General features: G+C 35.3%; 2 protein-coding genes across 6 annotated transcripts in view; one reads left to right on the forward strand and one right to left on the reverse strand.

Annotated features, from left to right (window-relative positions):
- The window catches only part of LOC107103860 (myc box-dependent-interacting protein 1-like), a 22,105-nt gene extending 4,652 nt beyond the window's left edge, over positions 1-17,453 (reverse strand). Inside the window, exons 1-17 of one of the 5 annotated variants that reach the window (XM_015403697.1) lie at positions 17,124-17,453; positions 15,434-15,514; positions 15,262-15,316; positions 15,069-15,163; positions 13,643-13,738; positions 13,291-13,401; positions 13,121-13,213; positions 10,313-10,398; positions 10,090-10,165; positions 9,814-9,869; positions 8,979-9,023; positions 7,948-8,017; positions 6,508-6,630; positions 6,191-6,274; positions 3,268-3,288; positions 808-1,194; positions 266-322 (exon numbers count right to left, since the gene is read on the reverse strand). In XM_015403697.1, coding sequence (XP_015259183.1) covers positions 266-322; positions 808-1,194; positions 3,268-3,288; positions 6,191-6,274; positions 6,508-6,630; positions 7,948-8,017; positions 8,979-9,023; positions 9,814-9,869; positions 10,090-10,165; positions 10,313-10,398; positions 13,121-13,213; positions 13,291-13,401; positions 13,643-13,738; positions 15,069-15,163; positions 15,262-15,316; positions 15,434-15,514; positions 17,124-17,210 — 1,623 coding nt within the window. In that variant the 5' untranslated portion in view covers positions 17,211-17,453. The remainder of the gene's footprint in view (positions 1-265; positions 323-807; positions 1,195-3,267; positions 3,289-6,190; positions 6,275-6,507; positions 6,631-7,947; positions 8,018-8,978; positions 9,024-9,813; positions 9,870-10,089; positions 10,166-10,312; positions 10,399-13,120; positions 13,214-13,290; positions 13,402-13,642; positions 13,739-15,068; positions 15,164-15,261; positions 15,317-15,433; positions 15,515-17,123) is intronic. The other 4 variants (XM_015403698.1, XM_015403700.1, XM_015403701.1 and 1 more) reach the window with 4 other exon arrangements.
- A 2,052-nt stretch (positions 17,454-19,505) lies between these two features.
- Positions 19,506-20,260, forward strand: part of LOC107103859 (transmembrane protein 198-B-like) — a 32,668-nt gene continuing 31,913 nt past the window's right edge. Inside the window, exon 1 of the mRNA XM_015403696.1 lies at positions 19,506-19,944. The gene's annotated coding sequence lies outside the window, so the exon portion shown is untranslated. The remainder of the gene's footprint in view (positions 19,945-20,260) is intronic.

The raw sequence follows: 20,260 nt of genomic DNA on the forward strand, positions 1-20,260 counted from the left end.
TTTTATCTGTATATTAATATTGATATTGTAGCTTTAATTAACTTATGAATTTATTTTTCTCAGTTTGACTTCTTAAAAATATACATTAAAATATATAGCGTCTGATCCTGAGTCCTTCATACATGGAATAACAATAAAACACATTCATGTTTGAGTTTAAAAAAGGAAAGGTTTTCTATTAAAAAAGGAAAGGTTTTCTAGAAATATTACTCCAAATATGAAAATGCTATTTGATACACAATCAGATTTATTCCTTTTAACACACCTCCTCTGTCACAGCTTCTTCTCCTTCAGGTGCTGCAGCTGGCGGTAAAGACTCCTCCTGAAACCAGAAAAAGCCAACAAAATTAGACTACAAATGGAGAAATTGGTAAGAACAAGAAAGAAGAATAAACTAGAAGAATGAACAAGTGAAGACGCAGACAAAACAGAAACAGACAAAAACACAAGCAAAGAGGTCTACATGGTAATCTACCACACAGAGTAAAATGATCTGTTCTTCTAGTTTATGTATAAAGCTATTGCATACCAAGTTTTTAGCATAGAAAGAACTCCAGAGTTCTATCAGGAATCATGTATCTTTTTTTCTATCTCATTTCTTTTTTCTCAGTCTGAACTCTTTAACTTCAATTGATGCATCTATCCAACTGGTCCAGATGCATCCTAAAGCACTCCATGTCATGATATATTTTCAAAAAAGCAAACAAACATGTGTTTAGTTTCTGCATGCTCAATTCTCCTTGTCAATGGCTGATGCATCCATTGCTCCGTCCAGATGCATCTCTCCATTTTCATATCCTGAGTTACCTGACCCTCTGTCTCATCCATCTCAGGAGCAGCTGTGGTGGTGTCCTCCTCAACCACATCAGCTGGAGCATCATCAGCGGGTGTTTCAGCTTCAGCTTGCTCCTCTTTGACAGGCTGGTCTACATCATCACCCCATCCATCCTGGGCCTCTTCAACAGTATCATGCTGAGCTGACTGGTTCTCATTGTCATCCCATCCCTCCTGCGCTGCAGCCACAGGGTCATAGCGAATGGGTCGGGTTCCATCATCGCCCCAGCCCTCTGTGGCTGCTGCTATGGGGTCATAGCGGATAGGCTGTGTACCATCATCACCCCAGGCCTCTGTTGCAGCAACAACAGGGTCATAGTGCCTTGGGGTGTCTTCTTCCTGGATACTGGTGTCCTCAGGCTGAAGGGTAAGGGTCAGGTTTCAAGCAGTCAAAAGATAATACTTAATATTTGTGCACATTTGACAGATTTTCAAAAATCAGACATAAATGAAATATCAAAGTCGGAACAAGCGATGTAAAGCAAAAAAATACTGCTAGCATATTTTAAGAGTTTGCAGTTTAATACATAAACATTTAAATTAGTGTAATCCAAACCTTACTGTTTACCAAAAGATTTTGTGCAAAAGTCAAAATTAAATCCCATGTTCAACGAAAACGGCAGTTAAAATTATTCAACCTGATGAAATGATTACTAACGCTAGACAAATTGTTCATTGTTTGGTTTGTGTAACGCCAACAGCTGCAATTCAAATTTGTGCTGAAGGTTGAATAATATTAAGTGCAAGTGTATAAATGAGAAGGTAGGATGTTTGAATTAGAGGAAAATATTAAGGGTTTATATTAGTTGGGGTGTAGTTCTGTTTCCAAAAAAATTGTATACGGTTTTAAGTAAATACAGATTGTTTTAAGTAAAATAAAAACTAAAAAAATCACATAGTTAAATTATATTCTTTATATACTTAGAGAAATATTCATGGATATGTATGCCCTATAGAATATTGCTTTGCTGCATGTTGTAAAAGAAAAAAAAGGCAGAAAAACAGTAGCCATAAAATTGCATTCTAGATGCACTGCAACAGGACTTAAATAAAATTCAATAAAAATACTCTTATATAAAGTAAATAAAGTAAAGTACTATATAAAGTATTCTATTATATACCTTCAAACTAGAAGCCTATAAATAAGAAAATATCTGTAATTTATAGGCTGCTAATGAACATTGTATAAACTTTAGAGAAACAACAAAACAGTATGCACATTATGTTCATTTTATCCAGATGTACAACTTTTTGGAAACATTAAGGTATATTTGAATAGTCACAAAATGGGTTTGGCTTTAAAAAAAATCTAACAGTGATAATGAGGTTAATACTTTACATACATAGAAGTTGGTTATTCATAAGTATTAAAAAGAAATTATACCAGAAACCTTCCACTTAACTCACAGTATTTAGATTTAGAAAAAACTGAGTTTTGCAATCCAAAATTAGATCAGTCAAGATGGAATAATGGAATAATCAGAACAATCTAAGAACTACTGACATAAAGTATTAACCTTTACAGTTAATGCACAATTATAATCAAAGGTTAGGAAAATAAGGAAGTAACAAGCAGAAAATAAATACAGAATACTTGCATCGCTGGTGGGATTTTAGGACCTTTGCATGATCAGAACACTCCAGAACATTTCTCCACCTCAAGTTCTGATATACAAGAGCCCTGCATTATCTATTTATTTATTTACATCGGCAGGGATTTGAAAAAGAGGTTAGTTAATGGTCACAAGGCTCACCAGGCTTGGTGAAGCTGCTCTTTAATAATTGGAAAACAATTTATAGAACAATTGAGCAACTTCACTAAGCTTTTATGACAAACACAATCTATGTATGCCACATGTGAACATTGAGGTCACATGTAAGTGTTACATGTTTACCATCAATAACATGTGAACACACGAGGATACAAAGGAAAACCAAAAGGGAGATGATTCAGTTACAAATTTCTTTTCACACCTCAGTGATACAGAATGGTGTGTTAAACTTTCATATATTCTGCATTTATTAATACTGCAAAATATGCATATGAAATGTAAAGACACCCATTTAACTGGTTTAACATGTTTGTCATTTATCAACCAATACTCTGTCAATTTGGAACTGAATTGACTCAAGCTAACTCCCAAGTTTAATTTGTGTTGCACAGTGTTATGTTGCCACATCAAGCACTGCAGACAAAGACAACACTCAAACAAACTTGGGGAAAAAAAAGTAAAACAAAACATGAAAGATGTTTGATGGATCAAGAGCAAAACGGTCTAACGAAACAGAATGAAGAAGGGTTTTGTGTGATGCATGTATAAGTAAACAATCTTTATAAACTCATGGCTACAGAATGCAAAAATGTTCAAATCTTAAATATGAAAACATTCTATATTTTTCTGAAAGCCTCTTGACAGCTGAAGCTATGCTTACCACTGAGTCCCAGTTAGCAGGCTGTAGAAAAAAACAAAAAAACATAATTTAAATAACTCTTCTTTTTAACAGCTTTAGTCTGAAACTTCCACTGCAGAACCCATGCTTTAAAATTCAAGCCCATATTAGTGGATTTTCAACTAAAGAAAAGGTGCAGTTACTGTAAAGTAGGTCTCAAGCATAGATGATTCTCTTAAAGCTACAGTGTGTAATTTTCAGCGACATCTAACGTCCAGACTGCAGACCGCAGCAACATGAACATCTCCCCCCACCGCTTCTCCCCCCAACAGTACGGCGAGCGTTACGGGACAAAATGTCTTCCACGACGTCTGCATCACCTACCTTCTCAAGTGATGAGGTTTGTTTACATAGATAATTTTACAGATAGTATTTCATTAGTCTGTGTGTTCAGTACCGTCTCAGTTCATCTCTCTCAACTTGCTGTAGTTACTTTTGAGCGTAATGGGCGATCTCGCAATAGCTAGTTTGTTGGCTCTGCGCTGCCGTAGCGCAAAGATGTCTGCCTCCATGGCTGCGAGACCCGCTCCTATGTAATTATAAATAACGAATTCTAAGGCAACGCAAATATTAAGGTTAAGAGGCTGAGCTCGTAGATGATGATAAATAACATAGTTATGTATAATATATTACATTTCTGACTGTATATCCCTGTAATTATTACACACTGTAGCTTTAAATATTGCAAACCTAAAAATGTTTTATGCAAAATGTGATCAGAGCTAAGTGTTCTGAAGCAATACAGATAAGAAAGTGGTAACATTTTAAACTATGTGTTTAAAATCATTAACATCATACCTGACAAAGTATTCCCTTGGCTTTATATGGTAATCCAGTGAAGGACAGAAAGCACTTTTTTTTAGCTACTTCTAATTTCTGATTTGGTTTTCTGTGTAAAGTTTGATATACAAATTAAGATTTTTTTTTTTTTTTTTTACAGTTTCCTGTTAAACTAAGCAATTGAAAAGAGCTTGCTAATCCCTAAGACCACACTCAACCATACAAATAATTGAAGTTGAATGAGTTGGTTTCTGTACATTTTTTAAGGCTGTTCTTAACACGTTTAAATATGATGAATGTTCATAATTATCTTTAATGAACAATGAATTGTACTTTTGACCAATTTACTTTTGTGGATATTATTTTATTTTGATGTTCCTTTTGTACTTGTGGTTTTATGATGGTTTTGCTGATGTTTGTGCTCTGCTGCCAGCCTTGTTCAGGTCTCTAAAACAAAATATATATTTTTTATATCTCAGTATGATCTACTTGGTTACATGAGGGTTATGGTACCACTACGACCACTACTACTACTACTAATAATAATAACAACAATTAAAAATGACAATTACTGAATTTTCTTCATATCATCATCATTCAATCTTTGCACTATTTTCCCACACTTCAAAATAAATAAGTAAACAAATATATTGACAACATTGTAAGCTAAGCTGCATCTCATAAATATCTCATTAATCAATAGTCCCACTGCTCAATCATTCATTTTGTCATTATCTATTTCAGTAAGTGAACACACAATTTAGAGACAATGTTTTATATTTCTGGACATTTCTTAAGTTTACTATTAATTTTCACTTTGTATTTCACACAACTCCATTGGCAAAAATGTAAAATATATTCTCTACTGCTTTGGTGCATTTTAAACATCACTATTTACATTTTCATAAAAGGTAAAGCAGTATTCACAAAATAAGTACAAACTTCAAAACTTGTAAATGTTCTGCAAAAATGTGTCGGTTCCATCAAGATAAATAGTTCTGACACCATTGTTTATGAACGAGATAGCCAAATGACTTTATCACGGTTTACTGTTTAAATGTTTTTTTAATGCCAATGTTTCCAAGTATGGTGAAAGTATTGCTATTTATTAAGTCTAATTCAGTACAAGACTGAGTATTTCTGCTTTCATATTTTGATTTCTTATGCTCTTTGCAATCCTCATTTTATTACATAACTGTGCAAAAAAACACAACTTTATTTACAACCCATACCAAATCCTTTTTGGCAGAGCTGTGCACATCTGTAAACAAAATTGGAAATGAACATACAACATATATGGTAGTGCAAGTTACTCATACACACCTCTCGGACTGCCACACAGTATCATCTACATCACGGCAAATATAATTTCTTGCAATGCAGTAAGAAGGTTTTTTTATTTCCTTGAGTGGGTGATCCATCCCCTGCAAGACTCTGCTGTGATGACATCACACTCTTGCTTGAGTCTTGCTGTGGTAAGATTTTGCTGAGTTAAGATTTTTTAACCTCTCATTCAAATGAACAGCTTGGATGATATTGTTAAAGTGATAAATAGTTTGAAATAATTGATATACTTTGTAGATGTAGTTAATTAGGAATAGTTAGGTTATTTTAATGTAATTTCAGATTTGTCCCGTACTATAGACAATATAATTACAAGCTACATTCTAGAGTTCGTGCTGATTTTTTATTTTTATTTTTTTCATGGAAGCACTGCCAAAGCAGAAAGAAGAAATCACTAGAAGCAGGTCTCTAAAGATAGTCATGCCATCATCCACCTCATTTTAAGTGTATTTGGAAAGAAGCATAGCAGGCAAAACCTCAGACTGTGCCAAGATTACCCAGTGATTTCACATTTTATTCAGACATAGCAAACCTTTTTCAGTAGACTTTCAATTTTGCAAAAAATGCAGTGCGTCTTATGTAACGGAAAATAAAGTTTCCAAGAGATTTGTTTTGATGACATTTTTTTAATGGTAATAGCAATGTGAGGTTGGACAAATCCATCAGAAATACTGCAAAATGGAATTGGATGCATTCTGAATAGACAGTGAAATCTCTTGTAAAGGCTCATCTTACAGGAGAGGTCTCTAAGATCACTATGTTCATGCCATGAATTGTCCACCTGAGAGGTTGTGGGGATTTTGGTTGCTTCACTGAAAGAGTCCAGGTCCATATCCAACAGGTTGCTGCTTGCAGGACTGTCAAACTGACAATGACAGGAACAGGAGCAGTAAATGGCTAATGGGGGTCTAATTAATTGAGTTAGGGAAATAGAATAGAATAGAATAGAATAGAATAGAATAGAATAGAATAGAATAGAATAGAATAGAATAGAATAGATTTTTGGGGAGAATACTAAATAATGATAAGAGGTTCTGACCTGCAAATTGGAAGTTAAAGGGCTGTTATACAGTTTATTGAGAGCAGCTGCTCACTTACCTCTGTAGGAGAGGTGACACTGATATCAGGAGCTGCGGCAGCATCAAACAGGTTGATGATGTTCTCTGTTTTTAAATCCTTAGATGGAGTTACCTTTGGTGGTGGAGGCACTGCTGGTCTTAGCTAGGATATGGGAAAAAAATAATCACAACAATGATTTTTTTGTTTGCTGAAGGTAATCTCTGTGTTGTCTCTTTGTTTTATCTCTATGAGCCAAAAATAATTCCCTAAAACAAGACCAAAAAGATAACTCTACTAGCCAATGCTATCTTTAAGATGCATATTCAGAAAATATAAATATAATAAATCATCTAGGATGTGCTAACTTGCATATAAGGGCCTAGAAAAGCAAGTCTGAAGAAAGTATCAATTTCAGTCTGTTGTAGAAAGTTTAAAAAAAATCTAACTAGGAAGTGATTTATAATGTTTATAAAACTTCTTTTAATCGTATTTTTTACAGAAAATTTCCAAGTTGGATAGCATACATAGCTTTAGCTGGAACAGTCTTTTTTTTTCTGAGCAGAACGATGAATAGCATTTGATTCCAGCTGCCATCTGAAGGCATATTATTATTATTCCTTCTACAGTAAATGGCATTAGTGTGAAAGGCCTTCAGGGCCAAAGTTTGAGATGTTTTTATGACAAAAATTTCATTTCTGGTGTGTATTTTTATTGTCATAAGTAAAAAAAAATTATATATATTTATATATATATATATATATATATATATATATATATATATATATATATAATTATGAATTGAATAAAACTGAGACCCTCACACCAACTCGATGATTCACTCATACAGTATGATGTAGGGTACTCTGGTGAAAGTTGTTGGGAGAATTCAAGGTGCTGATAGGTCGGCCTCGGCAGATGGCCGCTCACAATGAGTCTGGTTCTGCTGGAGGTTTCTTCCTGTTAAAGGGGAGTTTTTCCTCTCCACTGTCACTACAAGCATGCTTATTGTGAGGGATTGCAATTGAGTCAATGAGTCGATGCAATCAACTGGTCTTCCTTAGAAAGAAAACTTTAAATCAATTTGACTGTATGATCTGGTTGAACTGTAAAGTGCCTTGAGTTGACTTGTGTTGTGAATTGACGCTATATAAATAAACTGAATTGAATTTAGTTGAATTTTGGTAAATTACAAGCAGATTAAGCATAGTTTGACTGGGAAGTTTTAAATACCTCTATAAGGTGTTAGTTTATTAAGTGTCTAAGCTACTGAACTCAAATAACATTTCTGTCTACTTACTCCTCCTCAGTTAGTAAACCACACAATAAGTTAATGAACTCAAACTCAAGGTTGTTATTATTATATTTTTCTGGGTGTATATATCATTTTAACTTTAAACACTGCAATATTATAAGGTATAGATAAAGAATTTAAGACCCAACTCTTTAAACTTTGAGAAAAAGCACCCAAACTGATTCTACCTTGGAGGGAGATTTGGGGATTGGAGGCGGTCCTCCCGGTCTGAGAGTGTGGTTAGATTCCTCTCTATCACTGAATGAACAAGAGAGGACACAGAGAAAACAAAGCTTAAAAAGAGGGAATATAGATATTATAAAAGCAGACTGATACCAAAAAAGAAGAAAGAAATAACAGAACAGAGTTCAACATTCAAATTAAGGAATTTTACACTGCATGCTCTACAAGAGTCCAAGCAGAAACTGTTACTGTAAAAGCTGTCATGCAAGTAAAGTGGGCATTGGTGCTCCCCATCCATCTTCTACCATGCAAGCAGATTGCTGCCTCTAGTAAATCCTGATATGTGAGCTTTGTGAGATACATTCATTGTTACAGAAAAACATCCTTAAAGTAGTGAACACAAACTTCAAGGGTTCGGAAATAAAGGACCAGTCATATACTGACACATCACTGCTGCAACAAGCAACATTGTGAAATGGTCGTCCATGATTGTTCTAAATAAAACAGTAAGTTTAACCGAAAAGTTCAGTATAGTGTTGATCAATCATGTACCCTTATACAGTAGGTTTGCGTGTTGGTGTGTGTATGATGGTTGAGGGGATTGGGTCGGTTCAAGAGAGGATGTACTTTCCTGGACCGCCTGCTGTGGTGAATGCAAATATCAACATGTTATACCTGTCTATTTATAAAAAATAAATAATTTAACAGACAAACAAAAATGACTAAGACAGGGCTTTTGGAAAAGAGCAAAAAATGCCTTTCAATTAATGGTAAATGTATGCATACTCTATGGAAACATTTTTATAAATTCAAACATGTTTTGCTCTGCTCCTTTTAAGATTCAGTTTCAAACATATATATCTTAGATCAGACATCAATTCAGTGAAATAACTTGCAAAATCAAGCAGTGCTTCCCTTGATACTATTGTACCCACATCTGTAGACTGACAGACATACACCAGCTGTACGGACAGATCAGTTTACAAACACAAACAAGCATTGTGTCACCGCTGTTCCTACAGTTGCTGCCAGTTACCTCCTCCCTGGTCCCGAAGATGCTGCACCAAGGTGACCTGTTCTTCTGAAAGAGGAGTTTAAGGAGGGAGTTCTGAGTTATTGTTTGCTTTTACTATCTTTGTAGTCCTTGATGTATTTATTTGATTGTATGATTTTTTTTTCTATCATTAGACCAAAATATGACTTATTTTTTTATTCAAATAGACACCAATATAACATATCGCCAAGTATTAATATTTACATGAATTATGTTTTAACCTAAGTACAATGTATTATTCTAACAAGATAAGATAATGGTACACTGTAAATAAATTTAGCAAAAACTGGTATAGCTACTAAAAAAATTATGTATTTATCAAAAAAAAAAAATAAAGTTAGGGTTTTCAAATATTTTCATAAGATTTTTTAAACCCTTAAGAAACAGATTTTACAGCAAAAACCAGTTGTTATTCTACGGGATAAAAATGACCATAGCGCCTGAATTTTTAACAATTGACGATTAAGAACCCCAAATAAAAGTCATAGTAACATGCAAATGGTCATTTTATTTATTTCTTTAGAAGATGATTTGAAAATACTCATATCGTCATATTTAACTAATCTCCAAATTTAAGTATTTCTGGTAAAAATGTTTATACAAAAAAACAGAGCAATTTGAGAATGATTGATTATTTCTTTGTTGTTACAATGTTTCTTGGGATTGGAATGTTAATTTTTCATCAAATAGAGCCATACATGTAAGGAACTGATAGTTGGTTTTCTTTCTTTTCATGACAGTTGTTCATAAAGCCCATTAAAATTGAAGAGGTTTTGTGAAAACATGAGGAACTTTATTTGCTCAATAAGCAACGAACCTGGTTGGGTCTGTATCCTCCAATTTCACCAACACGTCATGCAAATCCTGATCCAACTGAAAAAATATATGAAAGATGTGGTGTAAGATATTACATCAAATACAAAAAGCATTTCATAATTCTAAAGCCTTCTGCAGCACGCATAACGCTATCATAATGCTGCTTTCATTGAGGCTGTTGTTGCATTTTTCTGTCACCTTCTGTATGTCTAATCATAAAGAGTCGGGTGTTTGCACTAAGCCCTCCCCGTACTGGAAATCTATGGAAGGGTCTTACCCGACTGATTTCCTTGTGAAACTTTTCTTCAAAGCCCGCCAAACTCTGGAAAGTGCTAACATAAAATCCAACACGACTAGAGAAAACAGAGAAGAAAAAAAAATACTGATTGGACTAGCAAATCCAATGTTGGTGACAATAGCTTTTTTTTTATAAAGTAAAAAATGCCTCTGAAAAGATAAATGCATTTAATCAGGAACAAAAATGAGAAAAAAATATACACCTGTTCCAGAGTGAAGGCAACTCTTCTTGCAAGTCCAGATTAATCTCCTCAAAAACCTTCTGGGCTCTTTCCAATTCTTCTTCGGCCTGAATCACACACAATGGGTGCAAAATTACCAAAACAAACTGAACACTCACACTTTGTTGTCTAAACTGTACTAGCAGAGGTATTGTTTATCACCGATTCTACATCAATCCTAGTGAAATCTCTCTAGTTTTCAATTTGTATTTTCTTACCAAATGTTTTCTCTGTTGTGTTGTTTATTCTTGGCATTGTTATATTTCACAATACTGAATAAGCAGCTGGCAGTGGCAATAATTATAGATATGTTGATTAAAAATCATTCATTGGACGTTACTTTAAAAGTTGGAATACCCAGTTGTAATTTTCACAGCAGAACTTTGAGAAAAACAATTTATAAAGATGTCATTATTAACTACAGCAATGTATGAAATGTACTACAGGTGAGAATGCAAACTGCAGTACTTTTATCCCTTAAACAGTTTTTGACAATTATGCTGAACACCAAATGTTTAAATTCTACAGAAACCAACATATATTCATGAAAGATAATACATTAATTTCATAAATTTTAACAATATGATCCAGGTAAAGTCAAGAGTGTAATTAATTCAGATTTATTATAACTTCTTTACTACTACTCTCCATCTACTTTTCCTTAGTCTGAGCTAATTTGCAAAGAAAATGTGAAGATTTGTGCAATTTCAAGTTTATGATGGAGAAAGCTGGTTTAGACATAAACAAAACAACCTGTACTTTCATTTGCAAATATTGCTATACAAAGTATTCACAGAGGGGCCTACTTACAGGTTTTTTTCATTTCTTGGTCTGCCACATACAATCTCTCCATGCAAACCCAGAACTTTCCTTATGCAAGACAACAGTAACACCAACAATGGCAAAATCCCCATTCAACATTTTAAATTTATTGGCTCTAACAGAATCCAAGGAGAAAATTTTCAGTCACTATGAATGCTATTACAAGGCACACAATTTTTCAAAAAAAGTTAATTGACGTCATGGATATTACACTCAAATAAGTGCAACATTCCTAAATCCAAACTATTTCTATTTTTTTATTTAATTAAGCAGTTTAGAGAATGCTAGTGAAAAGAGATGACAGAAGGTGAAGTGACACTGTCTTAGTGTCTTTTAATTGCATACTGTATCATGTAAGCCTGGAAATATCAATAACAAGAAGTGCTTTACCTAAGGGAGTATTAAAGGTCATGGCAACAACTTTTCATAAAAACGAATAATTTGCTCAAAAAAATTATACAGCTACAAACCAATTAGAGTGGACCGTAATAAACAAGAATTTTAACTTAAACTTTAACTAAAAAAATTATTATTTTATAAAGTTTGACAGGTCCAAAATATATAAATATTTACTTTTGGTTATGATGCCAATGACGACACAAAAGGATTCTGCAGCAATAAGAATAGTATGTTAAAGTCATGTAATACCAATTGCCAATCCTAGTAACTCCTTAATAGAGCTGAGAAATGGAGCCTAAATGGAAGTTCAACAGAAGAAACTCATTGCTTTCCTTCATCCACCTGCGACACAGCTAATCAGCTTTGAACTACACCTCCACGAAAGCCAATCAGCATCCAAAGTTCATCTTAAAAGGCCTCCGATATGCACCTGTCTGCTCCTGTGTGCGGGCGGTGGATGCGCTCTCTCACTTCATTCAGATGACACCGTTTCAGCCCACCTCCAGCCCCTCCTCCACCATTGTAGCTAAAGCTTTATCAGTGTGTCACTCCTCGTGGAATCTTACTGCGTTCCCTGTCTCATCTTAACTGGTCCGGCATAAGACCGCCATGTTGAGGCTGGTTCTGCCAGATGTTTTTTCCCAACGGGGAGTTTTTTTCTCTCCACTGTCGCTTCATGCTTGCTCATCATGGACAGGTTCTCTCAACCTGTGTTATCCAAGCTGGACTTCCATCTTCCAGGTCCCTGAGTGAAGCTCTAGTATCAGCTCATGCAATCCACTGGATCTCCCCATAAAGCTTAGCATACTGTCTCGCTAACCAGCAGTCTACAGACTGACCAACTTCATCTATCTCCACTCCACCACCACTTTCAGGCCTGCGGAGAAACAGCCCTATTCTTTGCTCCTGTTCATATCTATCAAAGTTAAGCGCTATGTTTCCTACTGAGGTCTGAGCGCCAAAGACAAAGTAATTGTATCAGTACATTTCTCCTGATTGTCTTTTCTCTTCGTGTGAGTTTTTTCAGATTGAAATAGCTTCTTTTCAATGTTACTTTTCTAATTAAAAAAAAAAGGGAAGGAAAACGAGGGTGACCATCACTCAAGCTTTTGAGCATTGGTGCCAACTTAAGGAAATAAAGTGGGTCAAAATACAACAAAATACAACTGGAGGTTACTGCTTTCCTTCTGGCCAGAAAACTTAAATGTTTGCCAATACTAAACTAAGGTCAGAATTAGCATGAGCAACCAGCTGGCAAACAGTGTGGAATGAGAGCATGGGAATGCCACCTACAAGGACTTAAACTATCGCCTTTATCCTGGTGGCTGGAAATTTCATGTTTTTTTGTTCTTCTTCAATAATGTAGACAGAAAATAATGAACACTCAATATTATTTAATGAATTTATCGATTATTTGTTATATTTTCATTGTTAAATCAAGTAAGGCATATGCAATTGTCTGATATAACTCTGATATTAGTGTAAGGGCTCTTTCAACTAAATGCTGTGATACTAGAACAAATAGTTCTATGTCTGGGAACATCATTGCCCATACATAGTAGAGGATACCTGGCTCTTGGAGAGACTTGTCTGAGCAAGATTGTGTGCAGACAAGATACCCTGAGCCCAACCTGGGGTGGCCCTTTCTAGCAAGGTGGACGGCTGGAAAAGAGAATACAAATTTGCATATTAGTACATTATAAATTTAAAAAAACATAAATACCTTCTATTTGTTGTACCTTTGTAATCTTAATGCCCCCATCTTTTTTCTTTGTCTTATGTGTAGCAGCATAGTTATGTCTTGCGCTGTCGTAATCCACCAGCTTCCTGTCTCTCTTTGCAATGCGGGCCTGAAAGAAAAAAATCAAGAGACTACAGTTAGAATTGGGCTGTAGACTCTTGCCTTAATATGCACAATATTTATTTTCCCCCTGGTCTTAGTTAAGTAAAAAAACTCTTAACTTTATCTAGAATATGCTAAGTTTATGAAAAACATTCAGATCAATTTATACGTTTATGGTTAAAATCTAGTCAGAGGATAACCAACTAATGCTTCCTTTCCTGGGTTTAGGTCCTGATCCCACAGCTTACCTTAATATCAGGGAACTGACCCAGGTAGGTATCCATAGAGATGAGAGCATGATCAACCAACTTTTGGTGGTAATCAGTCCAGAGCACATCACAGTCCTGTGGGATAGATGAACATGCATAGTCAGGCAAAATTACAAAAGGTATGTAGCTACAATCTATATTCATTTTTTTCTTTACTATTTTATACAATTTAAAAATGTAACAAAAGCACTAAAAAAAACTCAAAATGACAACTATTATTAAAGGCTTTAAATTATCCATAAATTCTTCTTCCTGTTCACTGTTTACATGGGTCAGTCTTGGAACGAGAGCATGATGCTATTTCTTGTATTTTCTTTTTCATCATTTCATCATTTTTATGAACAATACAGAATTATCTAATGTGCATATATATATTTTTTTTACCGATGCAAGAATTTAATCATACTATCCTAAATAATGTTTTCTAGTGAAAGTTCTGTTCTACTTCAGGTTACCCCAAAAGGTGCTCTTCTTGCACTTGATGTCCATGTACATTGGGGTTGAATGATTTTGCCAAAAATCAAACATGTGATATTTAAAACTAATATGCCAATTGTGATTTTACTGTAATATTAATTTGCTCTAAGTACAACCATGTAATGTTTCAGTCAGGGGATTCAGTTTTTTAATTACCTTAAAACCTTCCGGGGTCCATCGTTGCAGGACTTTGCTGTAACCTTTGCAATAAAAAGTTTTTACTTCTACTATCATACATGGATCTGCATGCGAGTGGCAACTCCCCATCCCTTCTGTGTGGCAGCACACCATACTTAAGTGTATCACTGCCACCTAAGGGGCCAGAGGGAGTAATTTATTCTTTTACTCTTATCAAATGTAATATAATAAGATAAAAACTGAACACCTCTGTGATTTGAAAATTGTTTTTTTCTATAACACTGCAACTGCAATTAATTGCCCAGTCCTAATTTGCATCATATTTTTGGATTTTTTTAAGACTGTCGCTCTTTGGTCTATTTAAAAACAAAAAAACTTGCCCATGTTTGTCGTAAACAAAGTTGTAAAAATTTGGCCCATTAAAGATGTTTCAACCACATTGTTGATTTCTTTTTTCTCATCATAGTAGTTTCATCTGATCTGTTCCTGTTTGGCCTTGACACCATCCTGGAGATAAATATAAACTATGCTGCTGCCATCAACACCTTTCCGTGTTGATGTTGAAGCTTGGCCTGTTTTTCAGTGTAGTCCTGTTTCCCTGACTGTGACTAACTCTATGTGCTCCTTTTCACCCTCTAACATGGGAACTGGCTCGGAGAATCTTTACATTAGTCAAAGTCATATACATTACACACTGACCTCTTAGTGAAAAGCTATTGGTCCTTAACCCTCTAATACACACATATAAACAGTGATTGTGATATTAGATGCAAAAAAAAGCCTTTCTAACCTCCAGAATGGATTCAACTTCATCCTTGCCGTACCACTCAGGCTCGTACATGTCGCCTAGACATGCTTGTAGGTTCTTGGAGGACTCATGCATGGCTAAAACATAGGTATTAACATAAGAACGTCAGTGGAAGTGGGGACTTTTTTTCGATATGATACTCATATATCTGTGGCTTAAAGGAGTATGAACGTACCTCTAACTGCCTCAAGGTATGCTCTTAGGTCCCTTTGGAGTTTGCTCCCTTCGGTCTGAGGATGACATATTCCAATAGTTAGTTAAACTATGTCTTACAGCAAATTACTGAATATCAAACTGATTTATTTAGTAAGTTACACAAATAACAAGGTTCATGCAAATAGGCTCACGTATTGCTTGTTGAAGTTGATGACCCACTCCTCAAAGGCAGCATCTTTGGTCTCATCTGCTTTACCAAGCTTCTGCAGAACCTTTTAGCCAAAGAAATTAGTAATCAAGATCAAAATTAAGAATCGTTGTCCTCACGAGGACATAATGAAATTTCATTGACAAATCGTGCTAAATATGAGATACATAGAACACAGAAAAAAATCAATAAAGTTTTTCAGAAATAGAAACATTTATATCCTTATAGGAAACCCTTAAAATTTTGAAATACAGAAATATCCAAACACACCTCAAAGACAAAGAAAAGCAAAATACTATTAAACATTGTTAAAACTTTGAAGCAAATTAAAACCCCCTTTGGAACAAATATATGCACATGGATAGGTAACATGTCGCATTTACATATAGTGCAGCTTGTGGTGAAACAGTATAAGAAATGGGCTAGGGTTCTTATGGTTGTCATAAGGAGTGTGTATTGTGTATGTAATCTTGTTTGAGAGTGTCTGAGAAGAAACAGTAATGTTAATTGCAGCAGTAAACAGACATCATTAAGATCTAATACCCTCCTCTTATAACTGCAAAACTATTCACAATGGATATCTATATCTACTGTCCACTTTCCTTTTATTATTATGCCATGCAACAACTACAAACCAAATTGCAATTTAAATGGATTTTATGTTACCAGACAATTTATTATAGCACTGACTGTAGTATGGACCATTTAAAATATGGATGTTTGTTTTAAAATAAATAGAAAGATCTTAAAGATGTTTAGGCCATTTTGTCCTATAGCTCAATACTTGCAAAACTACTTTCTGCTAAAATTACAGCCGCATATCTTGTTTCTTTCTACCAGTTTTGCACTTCCAGTGAAACGTGTTGAAAATACATTCTGATTGGACTTTGATCATTTCTTAGATCGGCAGCTGTGTCATACAAATGTATTCAAATAAATTGTTTTATTTAAAATGTGGTTGTATTTAATCTAACATAGTAATGTAATCTTAATATGTTTGAATTTTTTTACACCATATTTAATCAGAATACAATTTTTTTCTTTTAATTTCATGGTTAACCATAAATGATAGTTGTTCTACCACATCAAATTCCCCCCAAAATAGAATTTATCTGTAAGGCATTGAAAATAACAATAAAAGCAGGAATAAACACAATGAACGTCCACTTACATTAAACGAGACACTATACTATCATCTTTACAGATAATATATCAATAATTCTGCTCTTATTTAGACATGTCCTCTGTTTAACAAACAGCGCCACCTCGCAGTCATTTCATGCAACGTGCATGCAATTAAAGGCACAGGCCTGCTATATGTTACTGCAGAATGCACTACTGTTTAATGCTGGAATGAATTATATTGTACAAGAGGGCAGCTTAAATTAGACAAATGCGCACATTTAGATATATGTTTTTATTTATTACAGAAGTGGGTCTACCGAGGACAAAATAAACGCGGGCCAATTTTATTTAAATTACATGTCCTATTATACGAATATCTAATGACAGGATATACTTTATATGAATATCTTTAAAAAGATAATTTTTGCTCCAATTTTGATGTCGTGATGCGACACTGCGCCTCAGCGGAGGATGCGGCAGCAGCGATGAACAGGCCGAGCCGTCCTCTGTATCTTTTAACACTGGTTAGTTGACGGAGCACATCTTACCTTTTCCTGGGCTCTGGTCAGCTTTTTTTGAACGTTGCTGGCCACTTTTCCAGCCGTCAGACCCTTCCCCAAATTCAGCTCAGCCATCTTGCAGCACAGGTCAGTCTTTGATGCAGAGGGGAAGGAAATTGATCGCTTGGACCGCTATGGCGACCGCTGAAGCAGATGCATTAATGTCTGAGTGGGAAAATAGGATGACAGTTTTTATCTGTAAGATGTTTTCTTTTTTTCTGTATATTAAAATGCTGATGTGGTTTGGTAAAGCTTGATTGTAGTCTTTTCTCTGTAATGTTGGGCTGCTGTACGTGTACGTCGTGTGTGCGCGTCCCTGACACAGGAGGAGGATGCTGAGAGATGCTATTAAAGGTACAGCGGCTCTGTTTTTTTTTCTTTCTCTTCTCTGAACGAAAAAACCCCCCAAACAAATGAAAAATAATTGTGAAAACAAATTATACAATGCAACGATGAAATTGTTTTGAATTTCGTATTTTAACATCCAAAAAACATATTAAACCTTTTTTTTTTTTTTTTACAAAATGCAAAGACACAAAAGTGTCCACTATATTGCAGCATTACAGCTTCAGTCAGCTATTACGGTTATATAATAGGAGGATCATGACAGTTTTTTTAATGTAGGTTTTCCTAAAAAATGCAACCCTTCTGTTAAGTTCATCTAAATCAATAACTGAATAACTGCATTCCCCCCAAATATATATATATATATATATATATATATATATATATATATATATATCCAAATATATATATATATATATATATATATATATATATACATATAAAATACAAACTGTTTTTTTTATGTTAAATTATAACACTAGTATAACTTCGTAAAAGTTTCAGTTAGGTCTGGGTATAGGCTATTACAAAATGAGGCTACTTATATGCCTAATGCATGTGTAAATATTTAATACTTAATATTTTGCTGATGATCACGTGCCATAAGTATTGTTTTTTTTGGTTTTTTTTGCAGCATATTGATTTTAATTCAGACCGATTTTCTAGCAGCTCAGGAACAAAGGAAAAAAAAGGCAACTGCATTTTTCTCAGCAGCGCATGAGCTGACAACTTGGCTCTCTTATCAAGCTGCACTTGAAACGCTGTCTTCTCAAATAAGGCCAAAACAGAAACAGAAGCAACAGAAAGAACACAAATAAACATCTGGTTAAGATGTGTTTGGTTTCCAAACAAGCAGCAAACTTTCCTCCGTGGGGAGGCGCTGTGGCACAACAATTATTTCCCCGTCATTTCAATTTGTTATGGTAAAGAACAGACAGAACACAAAGGTGTGTGCAGATAGAAAGAGTAAACAAACAGTATACATAATAAGTCCATGATAGTAAGTATTAATCATGTGGGCCATCAGGTAATAAATGTATTTGGAGTTTTGTGTCTGTGTAAAAAGTCAGTAAAGATTTAATAAGGGTAATAGGGGGAAATTTATCGTCGTATCAAAGAGTTATGATTATTTTTTGTACAAAAACTTCAACAATATCGCTAGATATTACAATTATATCATAAAGAGAAATATACAAGGGGGTGGCCATCCATGATATGGCAGTCAAACTATAACTATATGTAGATTATGCATTATGTTTAATTGCTCTGCTGTTAAATTTGCTGTGAAGGGATAGGGTGGACAGAAGCCAACTGTTGGATTTGAAAGTGTATGGCAAAAGATAATTAGAAAGATTACATTTTGTAACTAATGGAACCTTGGATATCTATTCTAAAATTCGGAAAGAGAGAGATTAACGCCAAATGTTTAGGGGTTTGGCCCTATACACATATAGTGGCCCTGATGATAAACAGGTGGAATTGTGTTGAACCGGAGCTCTCCGAGGTCCTGAACTCACTGGAACTGACAGGCAGCACAGCGAGAAACAGATCGAGAACAGCCTCGTTATTTTTGTTTTTCCGTTTTCACCAAAAGGGTGAGGGGTGTAATTTTAAATTTGTTGCGCAGTGGTGCTTGGTAGGATGCTTGAGACATGAGTGGGAAAATGGTGTGTGAATGCGTCGTTTCAGAGGAGAGGGGCTTCACAGTTTCCACTGTGTCGCAGTATATATATAAAAAAAAAACAATAACAAAGAAACTCGAAACATTTTTCATATCAAATCAAAACATTTTTATGTACATATATGCTTTATTACCTTTTTTTTTCTAATTTCTGCCCCCAACCCCCACCCCTCTCACTTTTTTTCCTTCTCCCTTTTTCCATCCTCTCAATTCCCCCTTCTCTTTATCCCCCGACAACAACAACATTTGGCCACGAGTCACCAAGCCTATTCGTTCCCATACACTCTCATGAATAGATCCTATCTCCCCCCTACTGCGCTGCCGCAATGGTTCAACCCGCTGAGAGGGGGAGAGAGAGGGAGACTGGGCGCACAAAGGAAGTCCACATTCTGATCGTTCTGAAGGGAAATAATTGGGTACATGATGTAAACACGGAATAAATATCGAAAGGCATCATTCCAATTTACCCCCCTCTATTCTATCTCACTTGTCCATTAAAGGTGTTTAATATTTTATGAGGTAGCTTTACTGACTGCGCGTCTGTCTGTACGAAGAAAGGCAGCCAGAGTGGGGAACTAAAGCCAAGAATGGAGGAGAGGGAAGAGGAGTTGAGCTTTGTTCCAACCTCTCTTCGATGAGGTTGCTGGACTTTCTCGCTTGCTTTGGAAGACGCGATGTTGATGCGTAAAAGCTGACCAAGTTCTAAAAGGGTTGATATTCTTTGCTTCGTTGGAGCTACGAAAAAGACGATGGGAGAGAACGCCAATATGTTGCATTTCTGAGGTGAGTGAAATGTCTTTGTTCAACTCAAATTAGAGTCATCACAACTAAAGCCTGAAAAATAGCTCGGGGTTTTCAGGCTTTTTTCTCTCAGCCAGTAGACAGCCCATCTTTCTAAAAGCGTTGCTTGCTGAAGCAGGTTGTTGTGTTGCCAACACATGCGTGTCAGTTTGATCCGTGCTATTGTGTTCCCTCTTTTGTTTTCAAACCGATACAAGAGAAAATCCAAAACCAAAGACGCGGGAGCTCCGAGACCATGACAGGTCACATACACTTGATTCCTACGGGAAAAACACAGCCCATACATCAAAAGTGAAAT

Source organism: Cyprinodon variegatus, unplaced genomic scaffold, assembly GCF_000732505.1.
Source record: "Cyprinodon variegatus isolate N-32 unplaced genomic scaffold, C_variegatus-1.0 Scaffold1545, whole genome shotgun sequence".
Classification (NCBI taxonomy): Eukaryota; Metazoa; Chordata; class Actinopteri; order Cyprinodontiformes; family Cyprinodontidae; genus Cyprinodon; species Cyprinodon variegatus.